The sequence below is a fragment of the Bufo gargarizans genome, chromosome 8 (genome assembly GCF_014858855.1).
Source record: "Bufo gargarizans isolate SCDJY-AF-19 chromosome 8, ASM1485885v1, whole genome shotgun sequence".
Taxonomy (NCBI): Eukaryota; Metazoa; Chordata; class Amphibia; order Anura; family Bufonidae; genus Bufo; species Bufo gargarizans.
In genome coordinates, this window is record NC_058087.1 from 131,319,748 (window position 1) to 131,342,475 (window position 22,728).

Sequence of the window (22,728 nt, forward strand, 5' to 3'; positions counted from 1 at the left end):
GTGACAGTAGGTCATTAGGCAAAAATGATAAAAGTTCCCTCTGTCCTTATGGGTTTAATAAGCCATTCCAAGAGTCCCCCATAGATTGCAGCCTTCTGGGCTCCATTACTTACTAATAATATTCATGTTGTATGTAAATATATATACAGGTGAAACTCCAAAAATTAGAATATCGTGCAAAGTTAATTTATTTCAGTAATCCAACTTAAAAGATGAAACTAACATGAGATAGACTCATTACATGCAAAGCGAGATATTTCAAGCCTTTATCTGTTATAATTTGGATGATTATGGCTTTCAGCTTATGAAACCTCAAAGTCACAATTTTGAGGTACCCTTTGCTCAGGGGTATGGATTAATTAGCTGACTAGAGTGTGACACTTTGAGCCTAGAATATTGAACCTTTTCACAAAATTCAAATTTTAAGCCGCTTTACTGCAATTCCTTTTAATTTGCATTACTGAAATAAATGGACTTTTTCACGATATTCTAATGTTTCTTTTGCTATTCAGTGACACTATTGTAGCTGGTATTAGTGGTTGTCACCTCTGGTAATCCAGCATCTTCTACCCAGGTAGTAGAGCAACAAAGGTCAGGCACTATAGACAGTTAAAAACCATCATGTAAAGAGGTCGACTTATGGATTTACACCCTCAGCTAATTATGTTAGACAATGTTTCATTAAAAAAGTTCATCTATCCAAATGGTCTTCCTTTGTTCCTCAGCAATTCTTTCCTTGATAACACGAATCAGGTCATCGATGGTGTTCCAGGCATCTGACTCTATTGTTGCATAGAGACAAGGAAGGGCCTCTAACTCCTTCTCTTTCTGGCGACAAATACGTAAAAACTCCTCTTCATTCTCCTGCTTTGACAACAGCCTTCTGCAATAAAACATAATGCATAATGTTCAGTTTTTAAAGCTTGCCAATAGCAGTTGTCATGTTTTCTAATTGCCGACACTAATAGAATATGCCTATTCTTGTCAGCAATTACGGACAAGAATAGGCCATGTTCTATTTTTTTCAGGAACGGAAATGCGGACCCGGAAGTGCGGGTCCGCATTTCCGGACCGAGGCAGCACATCATGCAGCCCCATAGAAATGAATGGGTCCGCAATTCCGTTCCGCAAAATGTGGAACGGAATTGCGGATGTGTGAATAGAGCTGTGTCACAAATCCTGGAGAAAAATTGCACGGCACGTTGAGCTGATTTATCTGGTAAAATGACAGACATCATGAGGGAACTTGATGGAACCCATTATTTTCAACAGGATCCACCTGCTTCATTGGTATCCATCTTTTTTGTTGTTCTGCTCCTATAATGGAGCAGAAAAACTGAAATAAAAACCACTGATGTGGACGCAGCCCAAAACATAAAACACTGGATATTTAGGACATATTGTAGGTGCAGTATAAAAACATCACAGCTAGGAATGACACCAAGTTCAGCTAGGAAAGACACCAAATAATAATACCTGAACTTTTTCATGTTCTTCTCAGGCATTTTGAGGAAAAGGATGATGGGGAAGATATTTGCTTTGATTAAGTTTTTTGTACATTGCAATCCAACATCAAGCAAACAGTGTGAATTCTAAAAACAAAAACAAAAAAAAACAACATAATGATAATAATGAATTAAGTTACATGTACCGGTGGATATAATTGCTTAAAGACAACGGTTAACTGTCACAGATCATGTCATAGATCAGCAATCCGTCTCTATTTCATGCTGCACGTGGCTAAGGCACTGTGAACCTGCATCCATTTCATCTCTGCCTAATGCATTGGGATTTTAATACCTAACACGTTCACATGGTTGTCTGCTTTAGGGTACTTTCACACTAGCGTTTTTCTTTTCCGGCATAGAGTTCCGTCACAGGGGCTCTATACCGGAAAAGAACTGATCAGGCATATCCCCATGCATTCTGAATGGAGAGTAATCCGTTCAGTTTGCATCAGGATGTCTTCAGTTCAGTCGTTTTGACTGATCAGGCAAAAGAGAAAACCGCAGCATGCTACGGTTTTCTCTCCGGCCAAAAAAACTGAAGACATGCCTGAACGCCGGATCCGGCATTTTTCCCCATAGGAATGTATTAGCGCCGGATCCGGCATTCAGAATACCGGAATGCCGGATCCGGCGTTCCGGCATGCGCATGCGCAGATCGGTAAAAATGAGAAAAATGTACAAGACGGATCCGTCGGTCCGCATGACAAGCGGAGAGACGGATCCGTCCTTGCAATGCATTTGTGAGACGGATCCGCATCCGGATCCGTCTCACAAATGCTTTCAGGCAGCAGCAGATTGGCGGATCCGGCGGCCAGTTCCGACGACGGAACTGCCCGCCGGATCACACTGCCGCAAGTGTGAAAGTAGCCTTAGCCAGTGAAGTAACAGTGGATGGAGGTGTATTCCTTGGACCCGTTCTCTATTAGCATGTGAATAGCATACAGGAGTAGAACTATAGGGCCAATCTCAGCATTGACCTCTGTAGACACACTTCTACCGGACTGTTCTGATCTAAGCAGATCTTTCATTCTATACCCTATCTAAGGTCATCATTGAAGGGCATGGAGGCAATTAGCTCACAGATGGATAAATAGGTCCGATAGATAGATGTCACCTGGGCTAATCATCAGTATAGAGCTGGGTACTCGTTGGCACCTCATCCAGCCAACCTATATCCTGCAACAACCTCAAAACAGCTGTGTATGGATGGACCACCCTGCCTTTTGAAAGAGTCTGCAATTTGGCTGACATAAGCTACTTTGACATATTTGTTTTAAAGCAAAATGAAGCAGGCAGCAAGGAGGGACTTCTTTCTGCACGCGACCCAGCATTCATGCCTGATGTAGAGGGGAGAAGTTGGGGTGGGATTTGGTTCCATGTTGTTCAAGTATAGTAAGCATTTGATGTGTTATGTGTATGAGCAATAAGTGCACTGTGAAGTTGTATACACACATGCCACAGAAGGCCAGCCCAAAACCATTTTCTGGAGACAAGCAATATATGGTATACTAAATATTCTTTTAGAGACAGATCTGTATGGCACGTGATCTGTATGGCAAGTTTCAGCAGAATGGCAATTTTACCAGTCTCTATTTTATGTTAGCATACCTTAGAAATAACAGACTCAATATTAGATGGAGTAATCCACTCATATGAGTTCAGCTTCTTTTCTCTTGAATCAATAATTATTTCTGTTTTCTGTTTCTTCTGAAACACTTCCTTTGCTCCACTTTCTAGGAATAATAGGTATGTGTAGATATGTCAAAATCCTTTGATAAATATTTTCAAGCATGTTAAATATAATGAAATCTCTGAGATGGTCAGATGCATTGAAAAGTGGTCTTCTTAACGAAGATAGCCAACATGTGTAATACTGTATATAGAGGAAATGAAAATCTCTCATGGGAAATCCAGTTTGGATAAGGGGTGGTTTTCTCAAAAGGGTGGTTTTCTCAAAGAGGTTTCACTGTATAATGCCAACTATCAAAATACATCTGCCCAGGAGAAGTCATGCCTATGCACAGAAGTGTGCCCAGCCAAGTTTTTCTTTTACACAATTACATGGCAGGCCATTCAAGAGGTTGAAGACCCACATGTTGGCAACCACGGCTTCACGCAACCCACACACCTCAGTTAAAACTATTCAACTTTTTCACATTACCACAAACAAATTTGATACATGTGTCATGCAGTGAAATATTTGCATTTCGGTATTTACAAGACACTTACCTGGCTTGCAAATATTGAACTCTAGAGCACCAGAAGAGTTAAGCAGTTTTTGAATAATGGTTTTGGCCAGCATGCTAGGAGCAAAGAGGACAGGTCTCCTCCTCTCTACATGGATTGGGTGAACCAAACTGTAAGGTACCAGGTTCAGGCTGTTTTTAATGTCATTATCTTGTTCCAAGTCTAGTGGAGATCACATATAAATGGTTAGTGACATATAAATGTATTTTATGCATTAAGGTTTTCTCCCCTTTGATTGGTCTTAGATATTTAAATGGGAAAATGACACTAAAGTCATAGATAGAAAACCTACAATTATATACAGCAACTATATACAAATGGTAACCTATAGGATGAAGAATAAGTGAGATGTTCATGGACCCATACAGCTTGCTAGTATCTCCTCCGCATGCAACTTAGCCCCCCTGTAACTTTCATTTATGCCGCTGGCAATGTTCCCTTTAAGCCTCTGTACTCTTGGTGGTTTAGGTCAGTAAGGGTGTTAGTGTTAGAATCCCAGAAGTGAAAGGTTACTGAAATGCCAGAATCCCTGGCGGTCTAGGGCAGTAAATGGGTTAATACTAATACCTGGTGGTTTAGGACAGTGATAGGGTTACTTCCAATATACATGGTAATCAGAGGAAGTGATGGGGCTAATGTAAGAATCCCAGGTGGTCTAGGATAGTGAAGAAATTAATGTGAGGATCCCTTGTTGTCTAGGGTATTGAAAGGGTTAATGCCAGTATAACTGATGGTTTAGGTCAGTGAGAGGCTTAATATCAGTATACCCGGCAGACTTTGTGTCTGCACAGTTTTCTCTAAGATCAGAGGGATCTATGAGCACTCTTCCAGATAATTATAGGAAACCTGTCACGTTGAACATGGTGTTTGAGCTGCAGGCAGCATGTTATAGAGCAGGATAAGCTGAGCAGATTGATGTATAGGGAAATAGTTCAGTAAAACGTTCATTCATGTAAATTCATGCTTATTCTGGGCTATGAAGTCCAGGAGGTGGTCCTATCAGTGATTGACAGCTATCTCTGGATACACTGTCATAGAGGGAAGGCTGTCAATCACTGATAGGACCTCCTCCTGGACCTCATAGCCCAGAATAAGCATGAATGTACATGAATGAAATATACGTTTTACTGAACTATTTCCCTATACATCAATCTGCTCAGCTTATCCTGCTCTATAACATGCTGCCTGCAGCTCAAACACCATGTTCAACGTGACAGGTTTCCTATAATTATCTGGAAGAGTGCTCATAGATCCCTCTGATCTTAGAGAAAACTGTGCAGACACAAAGTCTGCCAAGTATACTATAACATGCTGCCTGCAGCTCAAACACCATGTGAAATTAAAATGTATAAATGAATTTTACTGAATCTTTTCCCATAGACTATATATCAGTCTGCTCAGCTCCTCCTGCTCTATATACTGCTGCCTGTAGCTTACATTGCATTTTCATGGTGGCAGGTTCCCTGAGAGTTAGCCTGTGGTGATGGAAGTCCTGGTGCCCTCTTAGCTTAGGGGCCAGGTCGCATAAGTAACCTCTATAGATACACTACTGCTGGCTCCTGTCCCAGAGACACTGGGATTATACATGGTAGGTGTGGGGCTCTTACAGACATCATATTACTCCTCTGGCATAGAATATGGCAAATTATGAGATTAGTTTTGTTTTCTTTCCATGACTTGTTTATAACCCTGAATTGCCCTACATACTTAAGCAGCAATGGTTAGCAGTCAATCTATTCGTCAAGTGAATATAATTCATGTTATAATATATTTTGAAAAGATCATACCATCTTGCTTTTCTAATAACTGTTTTACACTTTCAATGGAGGTTGAAATAGTTGACACCACGCGCACTCGTTCATTGCTGTTCATCCTTTTGTATTTATTCTCATATCCTTTGACAAACTGAAAATAGAAATGTACTTTCTAAGTAATGGAGACTGTCATATAGAGGAACATATTAGTGATCTCCATATTACTGAACCCTTCCACTGCTAAGACTATTTTTGCACTTTTGAAAAACGCAAAAAAAAAACCTTAAAGAAAACTTGCACAATATGCACCACACCCTAACATCTTCTGAAAGTAGAAACCTGCCACCCAGCACGTTACACTCACAGGCGCCTTTATACGATTTGTTTTTATTAATGTGTAATGTCTTATAAAATAAAAATTATGCTTGTGACAAAATATATTTTCCCAGCATTGCCTGAGGCAGAGCACCTCCAATAAATAATATGCACAAATAATCCAACATTCACCGCAACTCAATAGGTCAAAAATTATATTCTGTGATCCAGATACATTTTTGGTACGTGTCCAATTCGCATGCATTGCAGTTCGAACGTTCCATTCAATTCTATGGGACTGCAAGAAATGCAGACAGCACACAGAAATGATAGAACATGCCCTATTCTTCACCATTTTGCGAACAAAAATAGACATTTCTAGTATTGGTCCTAAGAAAAATGTGGCATGCACACAGTCGGTATCTATATGCTGCGGACCACATAATACATATGGTGGCATTCATGAGGTCTTAGAGCAGGAGTTGTATAGATATCTAGCCTCTGATACCTCCATTAGTAAAAAAGGAGTCACTGGAGGCTGTAGTGGAGGCTGGGACCATGAGAGTGCGTATAAGCTGGCGCTTTTTTCTATAGTGAGCAAACGCGACCACCACTGTTGGATTACAGGGTGGTCCTAACTAGGGATGAGCGAATCGACTTCAGATGAAACATCCAAAGTCGATTTGCAGAAAACTTAGTTTCAATACTGTACGGTGAGAGCGATCCGTACTGTATTAGAATGTATTGGCTCCGATGAGCCGAAGTGATTACTTTGCGAAGTCTCGCGAGACTTAGCAAAATAACTTCATAAATTGATTTCTACTGTAAAAAAAATAATTTCCCGAACTTGGGTTTCGTTCCAAGGTACCACTTGGAACCGAACCCAAGTTCAGGAAATGTTTTTTTACAGTAGAAATCAATTTATGAAGTTATTATTCTAAGTCTCGCGAGTAAGTAATCACTTAGGCTCATCGGAGCCACTATATTCTAACACCGTATGGAACGCTTGCTTCGTACAGTATTGAAACCAAGTTTTATGCAAATTGACTTTGGATGTTTCATCTAAAGTCGATTTGCTCTTCCCTAGTCCTAATCCCTGTAAACAAGCAGTGTATAATGTGATGGAAAAATCAATCCAGCAATGGAGGCAATATGGACAATCACAATATATTAGTAAGTGGCTTGTATTAAAGAGGACCTTTCATGGGTCCAAAGAATATGAACTAAGTAGCAGGCTGCGTAAAGCGGCGCCCAGGGATCTTACTATTATTCCTGGGGGCCGCTCCGTTCGCCCGCTATGTCCTCCGGTATCTTCGCTGAATTGGTTCTACTAGGCGGAGTCTGCCCTGTTTCACCCTGAATGTTCCTTCTCCAAGGCTGTAGCGCTGTCCAATCGCAGCGCAGAGCTCACAGGTTGGGAGAAAAAAAACCTCCCTGGCTCTGAGCTCTGCGCTGTGATTGGACAGAGCTGCGGTCAGGGAGAAGGAGAGACACTGGCGTCTCCTCCTACTTGGACCGAATGCTGAGAAATTACCGGGGGCTACAGCAGGCAAACGGAGCGGCACCCAGGAATAATAATAAGTGCACTTAGATCCCTGGGCGCCACTCTATGTAGCCTGCTACTTAGTTCATATTCTTTGGACCCATGAAAGGTCCTGTTTAACTTTCTCTACATGATAAATGCCATTTACTGAAGTGAGACAACCTCTTTAAGGTGGCCACACACATTAGACCAACGTTTATGCAAACTGTCATAGTCTGAAAGACGTCAGCTGTGAAATTTCCATCAAGTAGTCATCAGTAATCAATACTGTATGGATCAATTAGCTGATACACAAACAATTGCCTGTAATAAAACTTCATTGTTCTATAACAAAATTCACTACCAGTGATTTCCAGTACATAGGCTGTGTAGAACTGTGTCAGCAAATGCTTGTAGAGCCAGCTTCTATCTAATGCGTATGACCACCTTTAGGTGTCCAGGGGAACCAGATAGGAGCCTCACTACTAGATATGGTTTGTACAGGATACATTTCCTCTTCAGCATATTGCTCTCTCCAGGGCAGGAAGCTGAAGTGCATTAAAGCTGTGGATAATATGTGCATAATTCCTAGCACGTGGCTTTCTGTTTCTAGGGGACTGCATGGCTGAGCATATATTATGTGCATTCTGTGCAGCCAATTTCTTGTTGTTTTCTGTGGCAGTCATTTGCCCAGGAGATATTACTAGGCTTATAGTGTTATTCACCATATACTGTATAAGACATATAAAATCTAACATTTTACTGCTGATAGGTCCACTTGTTTTAATGTCTTCTTCACCTTACAAATGTATGAATTGTACAGTTTACTTATATCCCTTGTACTCCAGGATCCCAATACAATGTAATTCAGGAGTACAAACATGTACAACATAAAATAATGATAAAATAACCAAAGAGAGTACCTGAAAAATTTGTCCAAAAAGAAAGCTTGCTCTTGAAAGCCGAGGACTGCTCTTGGGATCACTCTGTGCATATTCTTCAGGTTGAAGGGCATTCTAGGATCATTGAGATCAGAGATCAGAGATGAAAGCATATTTTTATTTTGCAGTCATTGTACATGCAGGCTTGTAAGTACAGTGCGGTGTGTGTGGCTGCACATGGTCCCTGACCGACTGGATGTTGTTTCAGGGCTTGGGGGAATTGTTTTTACATGTATATTAATATTAGAATATGTAGACTTTTTAAAAAAAATGATACTTGTTACTTTGGTCGCACATGCATATTCCCTCCAATAATTACTGCCAATTGTTATACATGTGTCACCACTTCTGCACCTAGCTACTATCTCTAATGGTCTAAATTCATGTCATCTTATGTATTTATTCCAGGATCACCACAAAGTGCATTCCTAATAATGTTTGTAACCGGTATGTTCATGTAATGTGCCAGGTTCACCAGCAGGTGGCAGCAAACACGGCAGAGCTACAGTTAGATAAAATGGAACCATACATTCCATTCTAACCCCCCCTCTGTGGAGAGGTGGAATAGTCCCACTTCCTGCAGGAAGGGTGGGGACCAGTTCTAGTTAGTCTAGCTTACTCCATGCTTGGGGAAAGTGTGCAGGGCATGTCTCTGCTGGACGTGCCCAAGCCAGCCAGAGCACCTTAAGCTCTGCTGGCCATGGATGCTGAACCCTTAAAGCCTCAGAAGCCAGGAGCATAGTTCCCTGGCCTAATTTAGAGACATAAAATAAAGAAATAAAGTGCACCATACAGCAGAAGCAGAGTTATACAGCCAGCCTATCAGTACTGCAAAGTCAGAGAGAAATAGATAGCAGAGTGGAGTTTGTCTGCCGTTGCAATTTTGGCGTCACGAAACAGGATCTACTTTTGCGCCTGGAAGGCCCCCTCTATCTGCAAAACCCCCTACAAGAGACTTTATTGCATTTGCTTACTGCTGGAGAGTGTGAATCTACATCAATTGCAGCACTGTGGTAGAACAGGGGTTAATCGGCCATCTTGAATTTGGGCATCCTGGGTTGCGAGGAAGACATCCACCCAGCAGAGGGGAGGGAACCAAACAGCCCGACTCCACAAAGAAACCATTCTTGCAGCAGAAGGAACTAAAGTGCTCAGTACAAGTTCCCAGGAGGACAAAGAAACCAATTGTACCCCATTACAGGAAGTGGAAGCGGTGGCCATCTTGGAAAAGGGAAAATACAGTTCCTTCTTCCCTCGATCCTGAGAAGCAATGTCCAGAAGTCTCAGTGAGTACTGCTGGTGAAAATAACCTTGCTAGAGACTGTTAGGAGCTATAATCTGCTTGCCAGAGCATCATACTACCCAAAATTGCGCAGTTGCAGCCACTCTTAAAAGAGCCACGCACCAATTCTACTGCCATCACCCATAGCAATGTGCACTTAAATAGCATTTTAGCTGACACTGACCCCTCTAGACTGGTACAGGGTACTAAGAGCTATGTCTGACTGCGACGTCCGGCCCTAGAGAAAGAAGAAACTGACTCATCTAGAATTCTGGACTCTACCACTGGTTAAGATGGGCGGAAGTCTGAGTGGCATGTTACTTTGGCCGCCTAATGTGTACCACCCTGCTGAAGATTTAATCCAGTGTGGATACCTTGGAGGATGGGAGACCGCAGAATTGTCTCCTATATTAAATACACAACAGTGCCTTCCCCAGCCACGAATCAAGTCTGGGTGCCGGTCATTTACACTCCTACCCCCCTGGAGACTCAATTCGGCAAGGGTGATAACCCTGCACCACTAGTACCGCTGCAAAGTCTACAGGTGCTCAGTGGCACCATAGTTACTCCTGTTGCCCCTGAGCGTCCAAATATAGTTGAAGCACCACCTGAGCCTGCCAAATGTGATCACTGCCCTAATGTGTGCGGGGAAAAAAAGGAGTCCACTGATACTGCTCCATGCACTTTGAAACCACCACCAAATCCAGAGCTCCTGGCTAGGAAAGACCAAGAGTCTATCCTTTCTTGCTGTCTGGAGAATCTGTAACCTACCAGGAAAAAGCCAAGGCTTGCAGAGGATCCTCCAGAAGAGGGTGATCCGGCAATTAAACGTCCTACCACAGACTGCCACCAGGAGATCGCAGATGAAGTTTTTGCCAGAGTTATGAAGTGTCCCACTCAGTGATGGTCGTGGGCACTTCAAATTTTTGATATGTGTATCTAATGTATTTCTGTATATCCATGTAATTCCTATTAACAGGCCGTTAGAGGTCATTACATCTATTCGCCCCTGGGTGGTGCTGGCACTACATATACACATACAAACCGGATTCCAAAAACTTTGGGACACTAAACAAATTGTGAATAAAATCTGAATGCAATGATGTGGAGATGGCAAATGTCAATATTTTATTTGTAATAGAACGTAGATGACAGATCAAACGTTTAATCCGAGTAAATGTATCATTTTAAAGGAAAAATACGTTGATTCAAATTTTCACGGTGTCAACAAATCCCCCAAAAGTTGGGACAAGTAGCAATAAGAGGCTGGAAAAAGTACATTTGAGCATAACGAAGAGCTGGAAGACCAATTAACACTAATTAGGTCAATTGGCAACATGATTGGGTATAAAAAGAGCTTCTCAGAGTGGCAGTGTCTCTCAGAAGCCAAGATGGGTAGAGGATCACCAATTCCCACAATGTTGCGCAGAAAGATAGTGGAGCAATATCAGAAAGGTGTTACCCAGCGAAAAATTGCAAAGACTTTGCATCTATCATCATCAACTGTGCATAACATCATCCGAAGATTCAGATAATCTGGAATAATCTCTGTGCGTAAGGGTCAAGGCCGTAAAACCATACTGGATGCCCGTGATCTCTGGGCCCTTAAACGACACTGCACCAAAAACAGGAATGCTACTGTGAAGGAAATCACAGAATGGGCTCAGGAATACTTCCAGAAACCATTGTCAGTGAACACAATCCACCGTGCCATCCGCCGTTGCCAGCTGAAACTCTACAGTGCAAAGAAGAAGCCATTTCTAAGCAAGATCCACAAGCTCAGGTGTTTTCACTGGGCCAGGGATCATTTAAAATGGAGTGTGGCAAAATGGAAGACTGTTCTGTGGTCAGACGAGTCACGGTTCGAAGTTCTTTTTGGAAATCTGGGACGCCATGTCATCCGGACCAAAGAGGACAAGGACAACCCAAGTTGTTATCAACGCTCAGTTCAGAAGCCTGCATCTCTGATGGTATGGGGTTGCATGAGTGCGTGTGGCATGGACAGCTTGCATGTCTGGAAAGGCACCATCAATGCAGAAAAATATATTCAGGTTCTAGAACAACATATGCTCCCATCCAGACGTAATCTGTTTCAGGGAAGACCCTGCATTTTTTAACAAGATAATGCAAGACCACATTCTGCATCAATCACAACATCATGGCTGCGTAGGAGAAGGATCCAGGTACTGAAATGGCCAGTCTGCAGTCCAGATCTTTCACCTATAGAGAACAATTGGCGCATCATAAAGAGGAAGGTACAACAAAGAAGGCCCAAGACGATTGAACAGTTAGAGGCCTGTATTAGACAAGAATGGGAGAGCATTCCTATTTCTAAACTTGAGAAACTGGTCTCCTCGGTCCCCAGACGTCTATTGAGTGTTGTAAGAAGAAGGGGAGATGCCACACAGTGGTGAAAATGGCCTTGTCCCAACTTTTTGGGGATTTGTTGACAGCATGAAATTCTGATTCAACATATTTTTCCCTTAAAATGGTATATTTTCTCAGTTTAAACTTTTGTTCCGTGATTTATGTTCTATTCTGAATAAAATATTAGAAGTTGGTACCTCTAAATCATTGCATTCAGTTTTTATTCACGATTTGTATAGTGTCTCAACTTTTTTGGAATCTGGTTTGTATATATATACAGGGAGTGCAGAATTATTAGGCAAATTTGTATTTTGACCACATCATCCTCTTTATGCATGTTGTCTTACTCCAAGCTGTATAGGCTCGAAAGCCTACTACCAATTAAGCATATTAGGTGATGTGCATCTCTGTAATGAGAAGGGGTGTGGTCTAATGACATCAACACCCTATATCAGGTGTGCATAATTATTAGGCAACTTCCTTTCCTTTGGCAAAATGGGTCAAAAGAAGGACTTGACAGGCTCAGAAAAGTCAAAAATAGTGAGATATCTTGCAGAGGGATGCAGCACTCTTAAAATTGCAAAGCTTCTGAAGTGTGATCATCGAACAATCAAGCGTTTCATTCAAAATAGTCAACAGGGTCGCAAGAAGCGTGTGGAAAAACCAAGGTGCAAAATAACTGCCCATGAACTGAGAAAAGTCAAGCGTGCAGCTGCCAAGATGCCACTTGCCACCAGTTTGGCCATATTTCAGAGCTGCAACATCACTGGAGTGCCCAAAAGCACAAGGTGTGCAATACTCAGAGACATGGCCAAGGTAAGAAAGGCTGAAAGACGACCACCACTGAACAAGACACACAAGCTGAAACGTCAAGACTGGGCCAAGAAATATCTCAAGACTGATTTTTCTAAGGTTTTATGGACTGATGAAATGAGAGTGAGTCTTGATGGGCCAGATGGATGGGCCCGTGGCTGGATTGGTAAAGGGCAGAGAGCTCCAGTCCGACTCAGACGCCAGCAAGGTGGAGGTGGAGTACTGGTTTGGGCTGGTATCATCAAAGATGAGCTTGTGGGGCCTTTTCGGGTTGAGGATGGAGTCAAGCTCAACTCCCAGTCCTACTGCCAGTTTCTGGAAGACACCTTCTTCAAGCAGTGGTACAGGAAGAAGTCTGCATCCTTCAAGAAAAACATGATTTTCATGCAGGACAATGCTCTATCACACGCGTCCAAGTACTCCACAGCGTGGCTGGCAAGAAAGGGTATAAAAGAAGAAAATCTAATGACATGGCCACCTTGTTCACCTGATCTGAACCCCATTGAGAACCTGTGGTCCATCATAAAATGTGAGATTTACAAGGAGGGAAAACAGTACACCTCTCTGAACAGTGTCTGGGAGGCTGTGGTTGCTGCTGCACGCAATGTTGATGGTGAACAGATCAAAACACTGACAGAATCCATGGATGGCAGGCTTTTGAGTGTCCTGAGTGTTTTGAATGTCAGAAATTTATATTTGTGAATGTTGAGATGTTATATTGGTTTCACTGGTAAAAATAAATAATTGAAATGGGTATATATTTTTTTTTGTTAAGTTGCCTAATAATTATGCACAGTAATAGTCACCTGCACACACAGATATCCCCCTAAAATAGCTAAAACTAAAAACAAACTAAAAACTACTTCCAAAAATATTCAGCTTTGATATTAATGAGTTTTTTGGGTTCATTGAGAACATGGTTGTTGTTCAATAATAAAATTAATCCTCAAAAATACAACTTGCCTAATAATTCTGCACTCCCTGTATATATATATATATATATATATATATATATAAGAGAAGAAATAGGACTGCACTCCGGATATTCATGAAAAAAATCAAGTGGTTTTATTCACCCATATTTGACAAATCTTGCGACGTTTCAGCTCTTGCGAGCCTTTCTCAAGCTTGAGAAAGGCTCGCAAGAGCTGAAACGTCGCAAGATTTGTCAAATATGGGTGAATAAAACCACTTGATTTTTTTCATGAATATCCGGAGTGCAGTCCTATTTCTTCTCTTACATATTGGGGACTGCCGTCATCCCCCTTGGATTTTGCACCCACCCTTCAGGCTGGTGCTCCCGCTGGACTTTCTTTTTCCATATATATATATATATATATATATATATATATATATATATTAATATATATAAAAGAAGGAAGAAGTCAGCAGCACACCATTAAGATCAAAAACACATGTGGTTTATTCACCCAGTGTCATGTAGCAGCGACGTTTCAACCGCTTGTTGCGGTCTTTCCCAAGCTATGACCGCAACAAGCGGTTGAAACGTCGCTGCTACATGACACTGGGTGAATAAACCACACGTGTTTTTGATCTTAATGGTGTGCTGCTGGCTTCTTCCTTCTTATTGAATATATATATATATATATATATATATATATATATATATATATGGGGTATGCTAATAGGAAGAAAAATTCAGTAGGAAGAGAGAGGAAGTTGGTGGTGGTAGAGAAGAGTTGAGAGGAGCAGGACAAGTCTATTCCACCATGTAGCTGCCTGATTAGCCTCTTGGCTCTGGCCAAGCCAAGGGAGCAAATAGAACTAGAACTACATTTCAGCAGCATAGCACAGACCAGTGAGTCTGCGTCTGGTATAGAGAAAGTCTAGTGGAGATTAGAGCTAAACTAGCCAAGGACTTCACAAGCAACAGTGACCAGGAGGAACCTAAAAGTACCTGGACACAGCCGGATGAATAATGCACAAAATTATCTTTTATCACATGTCTCTATGGACATAGTGGACCGTAATTCTTCAGTGAGCATCCTTTCCAAAGAATAGAGCAGAAGACTGATGCCTGCCATTAGGGAGCTGCCCTGTGGATTTCTACTGACTAGTAAGAACTACAAAGTATAGACAGATATAGAGACAAGGACAACTGCTCAAATTACAATCCTCAAGCCTGTTACTAGGAATGCAGCTGAACCCTTATTTATATTATTGCTTCACCATATCAATGGACTGTATTGACTACTTGAAGATAACTAATTGATCAAGTAAAGTTATAATGACTCCTCATCCTTTCCCACCATCCATCTTTGCACCTAACAGTGCTGGCTTCACGAACAACTTGGGGTCCCAGCCTCGAAAGCACCCTAAACACCTATACCATCTGGCTGGTGATCCCTGTACCAGACAGTGCCCTGGAGGATTTAGTGCAGTCTTCCCCTCCACTGCAGACCTGCCCAGGGAGGCTCTGCTAACTGTGAGTAAACAATTACTACCCCCATCGGCCCACTGTGCCTCACGTGTTGCCCCTGCAGACCTGGTCGCTCTAGTTACAGCTGCAGAGAGTACAAGAGCTAGCAGTCACAGTAATGAGGATGTTGTGCAGCTTAATGAAGGACTTTTGCACCCTCAACTATGGGACCCAGGAGGGAGACTTCCAGCCCCTCTTGTAAGTGACCTCGTGCTGTGAGGAGAACCATCCATTGGACAATTGGAGCCACATCTTGGACTGGACTTGACGGGTGAGGACGTGTTGGCTTGTTTTATGTTTTGTTGCCACCGTTTATTCCTCACCCAGATAGCCATGTTTGTCAGGATTCTCCTAGTTCTAGTTAGTCTAACTGACCACCTGCTGCGGAAGGTGTGCAGGGCACGTCTCTGCTGGACATGCCCAAGCCAGCCAGAGCACCTTAAGCTCTACTGGCCATGGAGGCAGAACCTTTAAAGTCTCAGAAGCCAGGAGAATAGTTCCCTGGCCTAATCTAGAGACTAAAGAAAGAAAGTGCAGCATACAGCAGAAGAGTCAGAGAGAAACAGATATAGCATAGTGGAGTTTGCCTGCCAGTTTCATGCTAAAGCCTGCTTGGACCAAGACAAAGTTTGAAGACTGTTTCTGATGAACATTTATTCAAGTAAAGCTACTGTTCAACTACATACAAAGTCTGGACTCAATCTTTCTTTCAAATTCCTCCATTATTCTGCCTATTTATTGCTTCTGAGCCAAAGCCTAGGGTCCAGCCATATCCAGGTAGGAGCACCGTGACACACATAAAGGGACATTTTAGGCCGCACTATACCACTCGGCATTCCTACACCTGGGGCGCATTATATAGCGGGCACTAGGGGGACGCACCCTTGTACATGTCCAGGGGCGGATTGGAAATTTAAAGTGGCCCTGGAAAAAATACCTAAAAGTGGCCCCATATTGTAGAAGGGTCTAAATTGACAGGAGGCTGGGCATACAAAAGTAACAAAAATACCATAGCGCGAAATACCACAATGCCACACAATATTTTGCCCCAAAAGATGTCCTTCTGAGTTGGCCATCAATAGAGGCCATTTTCTCTCCTCCTCTTCCAGTTGTCTCAGATTAAGATATGGAGCAGGGTGCTTTGGAGGGAAGGTGCGGGACATTGTTTAATTCAGAAGGGCATGTCATTGGCTAGGTACATGAGTACCGGAATCTCTCAGAGTTAACTTCCACTGATAGCTTATTATTAGAGATGAATGAATCGAATCCCATGAAGTGGAATTCAACCTAGTCTAGAAGCCGAATTTCCTTGTGCTTCGTGTCAGTGAATCAATTAACCTGAAATAGTATAAAAAACTTAAAAATGTAAACTTACCTCCTCCATTTGCTCGTGACGTGCTGCAAGCCTTCATCTTGCTTGAAGATCTCACCACGCCAGTTGGCGTTAGGATGTAATCTCGAGCCGCACAGAATTTTGTCCGAGATCTTCAAGCAAGATGGCACCGACCGGCCCGTCACGAGTAAATGGAGGCGGTAAGTTTGATTAAAAAAAAAATGTTATTGTTCATTTTATACTCAGATGCCGCGATCATGTATAAACGCGGCATCGCTGCTCCCTGTCATTGGACCCGCTGCTTACAAAAAAATTAACAAAGTAATTAGTCACAATGCTAATTTTTTCGTGAAATTCGGCGAATCAGCCAAATCAAACTTTTAAGAAATTCGCTCATCTCTACTTATTATGAACCCATCCAGCTGCAGAGATAGGGGTTTGGGCGCACCCCAGGCACTGGCCCAGTGAGAAATTTCCCTGTAAGGTCTATGGCCAATCCACCCCTGTACATGTCTGACTATAATCACCATCATATCTAACAGCAGTGATGCAGCACAAAGTTATGGTGGGTTTAGATGGGACAAGGAGCAGCTGATTATTGAGAAGAAAGCGTTCCTTCCTTGGCTGCTCATTCAGAGGTGAAGTGATGCATTTACAGGTGAAACTCGAAAAATTTGAATATCGTGCAAAAGTCCATTTATTTCAGTAATGCAAATTAAAAGTAATTGCATTAATGAAGCTTAAAATTTGAATTTTGTGAAAAGGTTCAATATTCTAGGCTCAAAGTGTCACACACTAGTCAGCTAACTAGTCCATATCTCCTAAAGACAATATCGTTTCAGCCCACAGAAGTCCAGGTTTCTCGTTCACGATACCACTACACATTTTTGGAAGTGCCCGAAAATTGTCTACGCAGAAACGGGTGTCTAATGAAGATGCCACCTGTGTTTGGATGGTAGACAACAAACCTGTATGAGCTGCTGATTATTGTCGGTGGATAAAATTATCTTCTGTACTGGAGGTCTGTCTGGGCCATCCAGAATCTGTTTGACGTTTGTGCATGCCCGCACATACCCATTGCTCCCAACAACTCCTAACAGCTAGGTCAGAACAGCCTAGACGATGGTCAGTTAGTCAAAATGGCCATCCTGCTTCTCTCAGTCAAATGATGCCCCCCCTCTCAAAGTCTGTCAAGTGGGAAAAATGTTTTCTAGTGCATCGTTGAGGCATGTCTGGCAATCAACAATCTCTCACCAAGAAGAACAGTACCCAAAAGTAGTCTCAGAGTCTTTTTAAGGGGAGAAGGGGAAGAACTTTTACACCTGTGGCAAGACCCAGTGTCTAATCAGACCACATCTGTGATCATTTACATATCTGCCTGAGACATACTGCATGTTGAGTTTTACAGCAATCCAACATTTCTCTCTGGGAGCATTATTTTTTCTCAATGAGTGTATATCGTTATGGGTAAACGGATGTTAGCCAGCAGTAACAAACAGCATGTGGAAATACACACCGCACTGTGGTATTTTTTTAATGAAAAAAACACTCCAAAATGATCCATTTCGATAGAAGATACCTTCTTCTCTGTTTTCTGAACTGTGAATTAACAGCTGTCATTTTGTGCAATTCATTTGGGACAAATCACCAAATAATTGGATTTATTGAACTTTATGGGAAATTTGTAATGAATTTGATTCGCTCATCCCTAATTGTAATTTCTGCATATCAGACATATTTGCTCTGGAGAATATATTTTTCAAAAACAGATGAAAGAACTATCCAGGAGGTTCCAGGATAGGGGTTACCGTAATAGGACTATTAAAAAGGCCCAGGGTCATGCAATATCAGCCAATCGTGGTGACCTGCTGCATAAAAGAAAATCTCAAAAAAGTTCAGAAGTCGTAAGATTTATCTCTACTTTTAATTCTAGATCCGAACATGTTCGTGAAATATTGAGGAAGTACTGGCCGATTCTGCTAACTGATAAGGTTTTAAGTAAAAATCTACTATCAGAAGCATCTATTGCCTTCAGAAGATCCAAGAGTCTGAGGAACATATTGGTCCATAGCTATCACAAAGGTGAGCAACTTGGGAAAGCCTTTGGTTCAGGGGACCAAGATGGGGCTGTTCTCCATGTGGGAGGTGTAAAGCATGTCCTAATGTAGTGAGGTGTGATTCTTTTCAGAATCCGACTGGAAAAACATCATATAAGATTACCCATAGGATTGACTGCACCTCAATTGGAGTGATATATCATGCAACATGTCCGTGTGGAAAGATATCTATTGGGATGACTACTAAAGAATTCAAGAGACGGGTACGTGCGCACGTCCTGGATATCATCTCATCAACAGACATAGAGTTTATTTCAAATCTCAAACCAATACCAAGACATTTCAAGTTGAAACATAACAGTGATCCGAGCCTTCTGAGAGTGAGGGCCATAGACTGGGTGCACCCAACCATCCGGCGTGGAAATTGGAAGAAAGCATTGGCACAGAGAGAAATAATGTGCATTTATAACTTAGGTACATGTCCCCTCGGGGATTAAATAAATGCAATACTTTTGCCCCATTTTTGCAATTGAACACTCAGATATATAGTTGGAAAATATTAGTTGTTTTTAATCATGTTGGTTTTATCTCTTTTTTTCTTGTCTTTTTAGTTTGCATAGCTCCTTCTAGACTATATCCAAGTTAGGATGCAGTATCATGCGGACTGATAGGAAGTTTTCTGAAGGACTGTTGCCTCTACTGTCAAGATATAGCCTATCATCTTACTACCTCCTTATTATATCCTTGGGAGGGAAATTAAATTTATTTAGTGTATAAGTGCATCATATAGACTCTTACTCTTGAATATCCTTATTATTTACATGATTATTGATTGTGGTATACAATGTGAATAATTCTTACATTACACCGTTCTATATATAAGATATTGTAATCTTTTTATGAATTATCTTTTTTTTTTTTATGTATGAAATGCGCACATCAATTTTCACTTTTTATTTTTCCCTTTTTCTTTTTTTGACTTTTTGTCACCATACTCACCTTCTAGTATTTGCACAGATTTTTCACTCACTATTGATGTGCACATGGATATATTTATATACATACACTTATATACATATGTATATATGCAAGGTCCAGTCTTTGGCATTTGATTCACAACACATTATAATCATGTAATTGTAGTTTTGATTTTGAGTTTTTGCAATTATGTGTTTTATCAATCACTTTATTATGTTTTATCTATCACGTAATTTTTTTTTAATTTGTGTTTATCTTGGTGTTATAATCTCATATAAATATGTATTCTATTGAATGATAATCAAGTATATATAAGGGTTCAGGGTTTTTAGGTTATGAGATAGGAACCACTGAGTAACGGTGTAGATGGAGATTGGTAGTAGGCTAAACTTTCTTTCTAGTTGGGGTGTATAGAATTTTAATTATATGTGGGAGTCTGTGTCTCTGTATTCCTTTTGGGTTCACCATGGTGTGTCCAAGCGGAGTTGGTTGCAAAATGTTGGTTTTTATAGTTATACTTTTACCTGTTCTGACAATCACATGATGATGTGACTTCATATGCTGATGCAAAATTAGGGACGTTGCTCTGATCTGACTTGCATCCAGCGGATCTGACAGTGCTGCCCATAATTATTCATACCCCTCTCACTGTCCCTCACTTTCCCTGATGAAGCCGTCTGGCAAAATGCGTTGGGTAACTGAGGGACAATGGTATGGCAGGAATATTTTTGGGCGGTACATGGTTCATAATTTATTTTCATTAGTATATTTAGATCTTCATTCATAGATATTAATTTGCTAACAAAACCATTGTTTTTTATGATGTACTAATGCACTACTATGGCACTGATTTGCCTTGATATAGAGCCCTATAGCTAGCCTCCTCCAGCGTTCCCTCATTTATGTAACTTAACCTTGTAATGCGGACTCTTATGTATGTTTTAAGTCTGGTATTTAATAAAGTATTTGATAATTCATGATTGTTTGGACTCCAAATGGTCTGGGTACACATGTGTTTATTGTAGGAGTTATATGAATATATATGTGGCCCTGGTAGGTCAGGTTTTATAGGTTTTCTGTATTTAAAAAAGTTGACTTTCAATGCATAGGAATCCAGTAAATATATTACTAAATAATTATTTTTTATGGAAGCTTATGGAAACGTACTACATGTACCTATATGGCATAGATAGCTTACCAAGATGTTTTATATTTACCATATAAGTAGGGAGATATACTTGGGATATATGTGCTGAACACAAAGGATAAATATGACAAGAACAGAGCATTGTGATGGCAAACAGAATAGAAATTACTTTACCTTCATAGCTCGCAATGTGTTGCTGGAACCTTCACTTTCTTCCTTACTTCTTTGTATTACTCTTTGAAGCCTAACCAGAAATAACTGCTGGGCCCTGTTAAATAGAAAAAAGGAAACCACCAAACCAGTGAGTTTGCAAAAATGTAGAAAATCTGTGGCCGTAAGATCATTTTAAGCAATGCCAATATTGTAAGACTTGTATTGGTATTAACAAATAGGTTTTCAAGCGGCAATTTGAGTTTTCTCAAATTATATTAACCCAAAAGAATCAACCAAAGTCCCAAAATATCAATAATAATAACCTAGAATAAACCTACAAAATATTAACATGTACAGTGGATATAAAAAGTTACACACACCTTTAATGTGACCTATAAACTGTACAACTCAATTGAAAAACAAACTGAAATATGGTTGCATAAGTGTGCACACCCTTAACCCGTAGAGGACCCGTGACTTAAGGACCAGCGCCGTACATGTATGGCGCTGTGATTGGGCGGGTGCAGGGGTCCGGCAGTCACTGATAGCCAAACCCTTGCTGCATGCACCGGCATCGGTGAAAATGGCAGCTTAAAATTATCCCAGTAAATTCTGCTTTTCAAAAACCATATGGCATTCCTTTCCTTCTGCGCAATACCGTGTGCCCGTACAGCAGTTTACGACCACATAGGGGGTGTTGTTTACAACCACATAGGGGGCGTTGTAAACTACAGAATCAGGGCCATAAATATTGAGTTTTGTGTGGCTGTTAATCCTTGCTTTGTTAGCTGAAAAAAATGGATTAAAATGGAAAATCTGCCAAAAAGTGAAATTCTGAAATCTAATCTCTATTTTCCATCAATTCTTGTGGAACACCTAAAGGGTTAACAAAGTTTGTAGAATCAGTTTTGTATAGCTTGAGGGGTGTAGTTTCTAAAATAGGGTAACTTTTTGGAGTTTCTACTCTAGGGGTGCATCAGGGAGTCTTCAAATGTGACATGGCAACTTAAAATTATCCCACTGAAATCTGCTTTCCAAAAACCATATGGCGTTCCTTTCCTTCTGCGCAATACCGTGTGCCCGTACAGCAGTTTACGACCACATAGGGGGTGTTGTAAACTACAGAATCAGGGCCATAAATATTGAGTTTTGTGTGGCTGTTAATCCTTGCTTTGTTAGCGGAAAAAAATTGATTAACCACCTCAGCCCCCCTAGCTGAAACACCCTTAATGACCAGGACACTTTTTACACTTCTGCACTACACTACTTTCACCGTTTATTGCTCGGTCATGCAACTTACCACCCAAATGAATTTTACCTCCTTTTCTTCTCACTAATAGAGCTTTTATTTAGTGGTATTTCATTGCTGCTGACATTTTTACTTTTTTTGTTATTAATCGAAATTTAACGATTTTTTTGCAAAAAAATGACATTTTTCACTTTCAGTTGTAAAAAAAAGTTTGGGTAAAAAAAAAAAATGGTTTGGGTAAAAGTTATAGCGTTTACAAACTATGGTACAAAAATGTGAATTTCCGCTTTTTGAAGCAGCTCTGACTTTCTGAGCACCTGTCATGTTTCCTGAGGTTCTACAATGCCCAGACAGTACAAACATCCCACAAATGACCCCATTTCGGAAAGTAGACACCCTAAGGTATTTACTGATGGGCATAGTGAGTTCATAGAACTTTTTATTTTTTGTCACAAGTTAGCGGAAAATGATTATTTCTTTTTTCTTTTTTTTTTCTTATAAAGTCTCATATTCCACTAACTTGTGACAAAAAATAAAAACTTCCATGAACTCACTATGCCCATCACAAAATACCTTGGGGTGTCTTCTTTCCAAAATGGGGTCACTTGTGGGGTAGTTATAC

At 40.9% G+C, this 22,728-nt stretch overlaps 1 protein-coding gene across 1 annotated transcript in view; it reads right to left on the reverse strand.

Annotated features, from left to right (window-relative positions):
- Positions 1-355: 355 nt before the first annotated feature.
- The window catches only part of CARD11 (caspase recruitment domain family member 11), a 110,466-nt gene continuing 88,093 nt past the window's right edge, over positions 356-22,728 (reverse strand). Inside the window, exons 18-24 of the mRNA XM_044303368.1 lie at positions 20,879-20,972; positions 8,270-8,362; positions 5,543-5,660; positions 3,738-3,917; positions 3,117-3,241; positions 1,477-1,592; positions 356-883 (exon numbers count right to left, since the gene is read on the reverse strand). Of these exons, the coding sequence (XP_044159303.1) occupies positions 682-883; positions 1,477-1,592; positions 3,117-3,241; positions 3,738-3,917; positions 5,543-5,660; positions 8,270-8,362; positions 20,879-20,972 (928 nt within the window). The 3' untranslated portion in view covers positions 356-681. The remainder of the gene's footprint in view (positions 884-1,476; positions 1,593-3,116; positions 3,242-3,737; positions 3,918-5,542; positions 5,661-8,269; positions 8,363-20,878; positions 20,973-22,728) is intronic.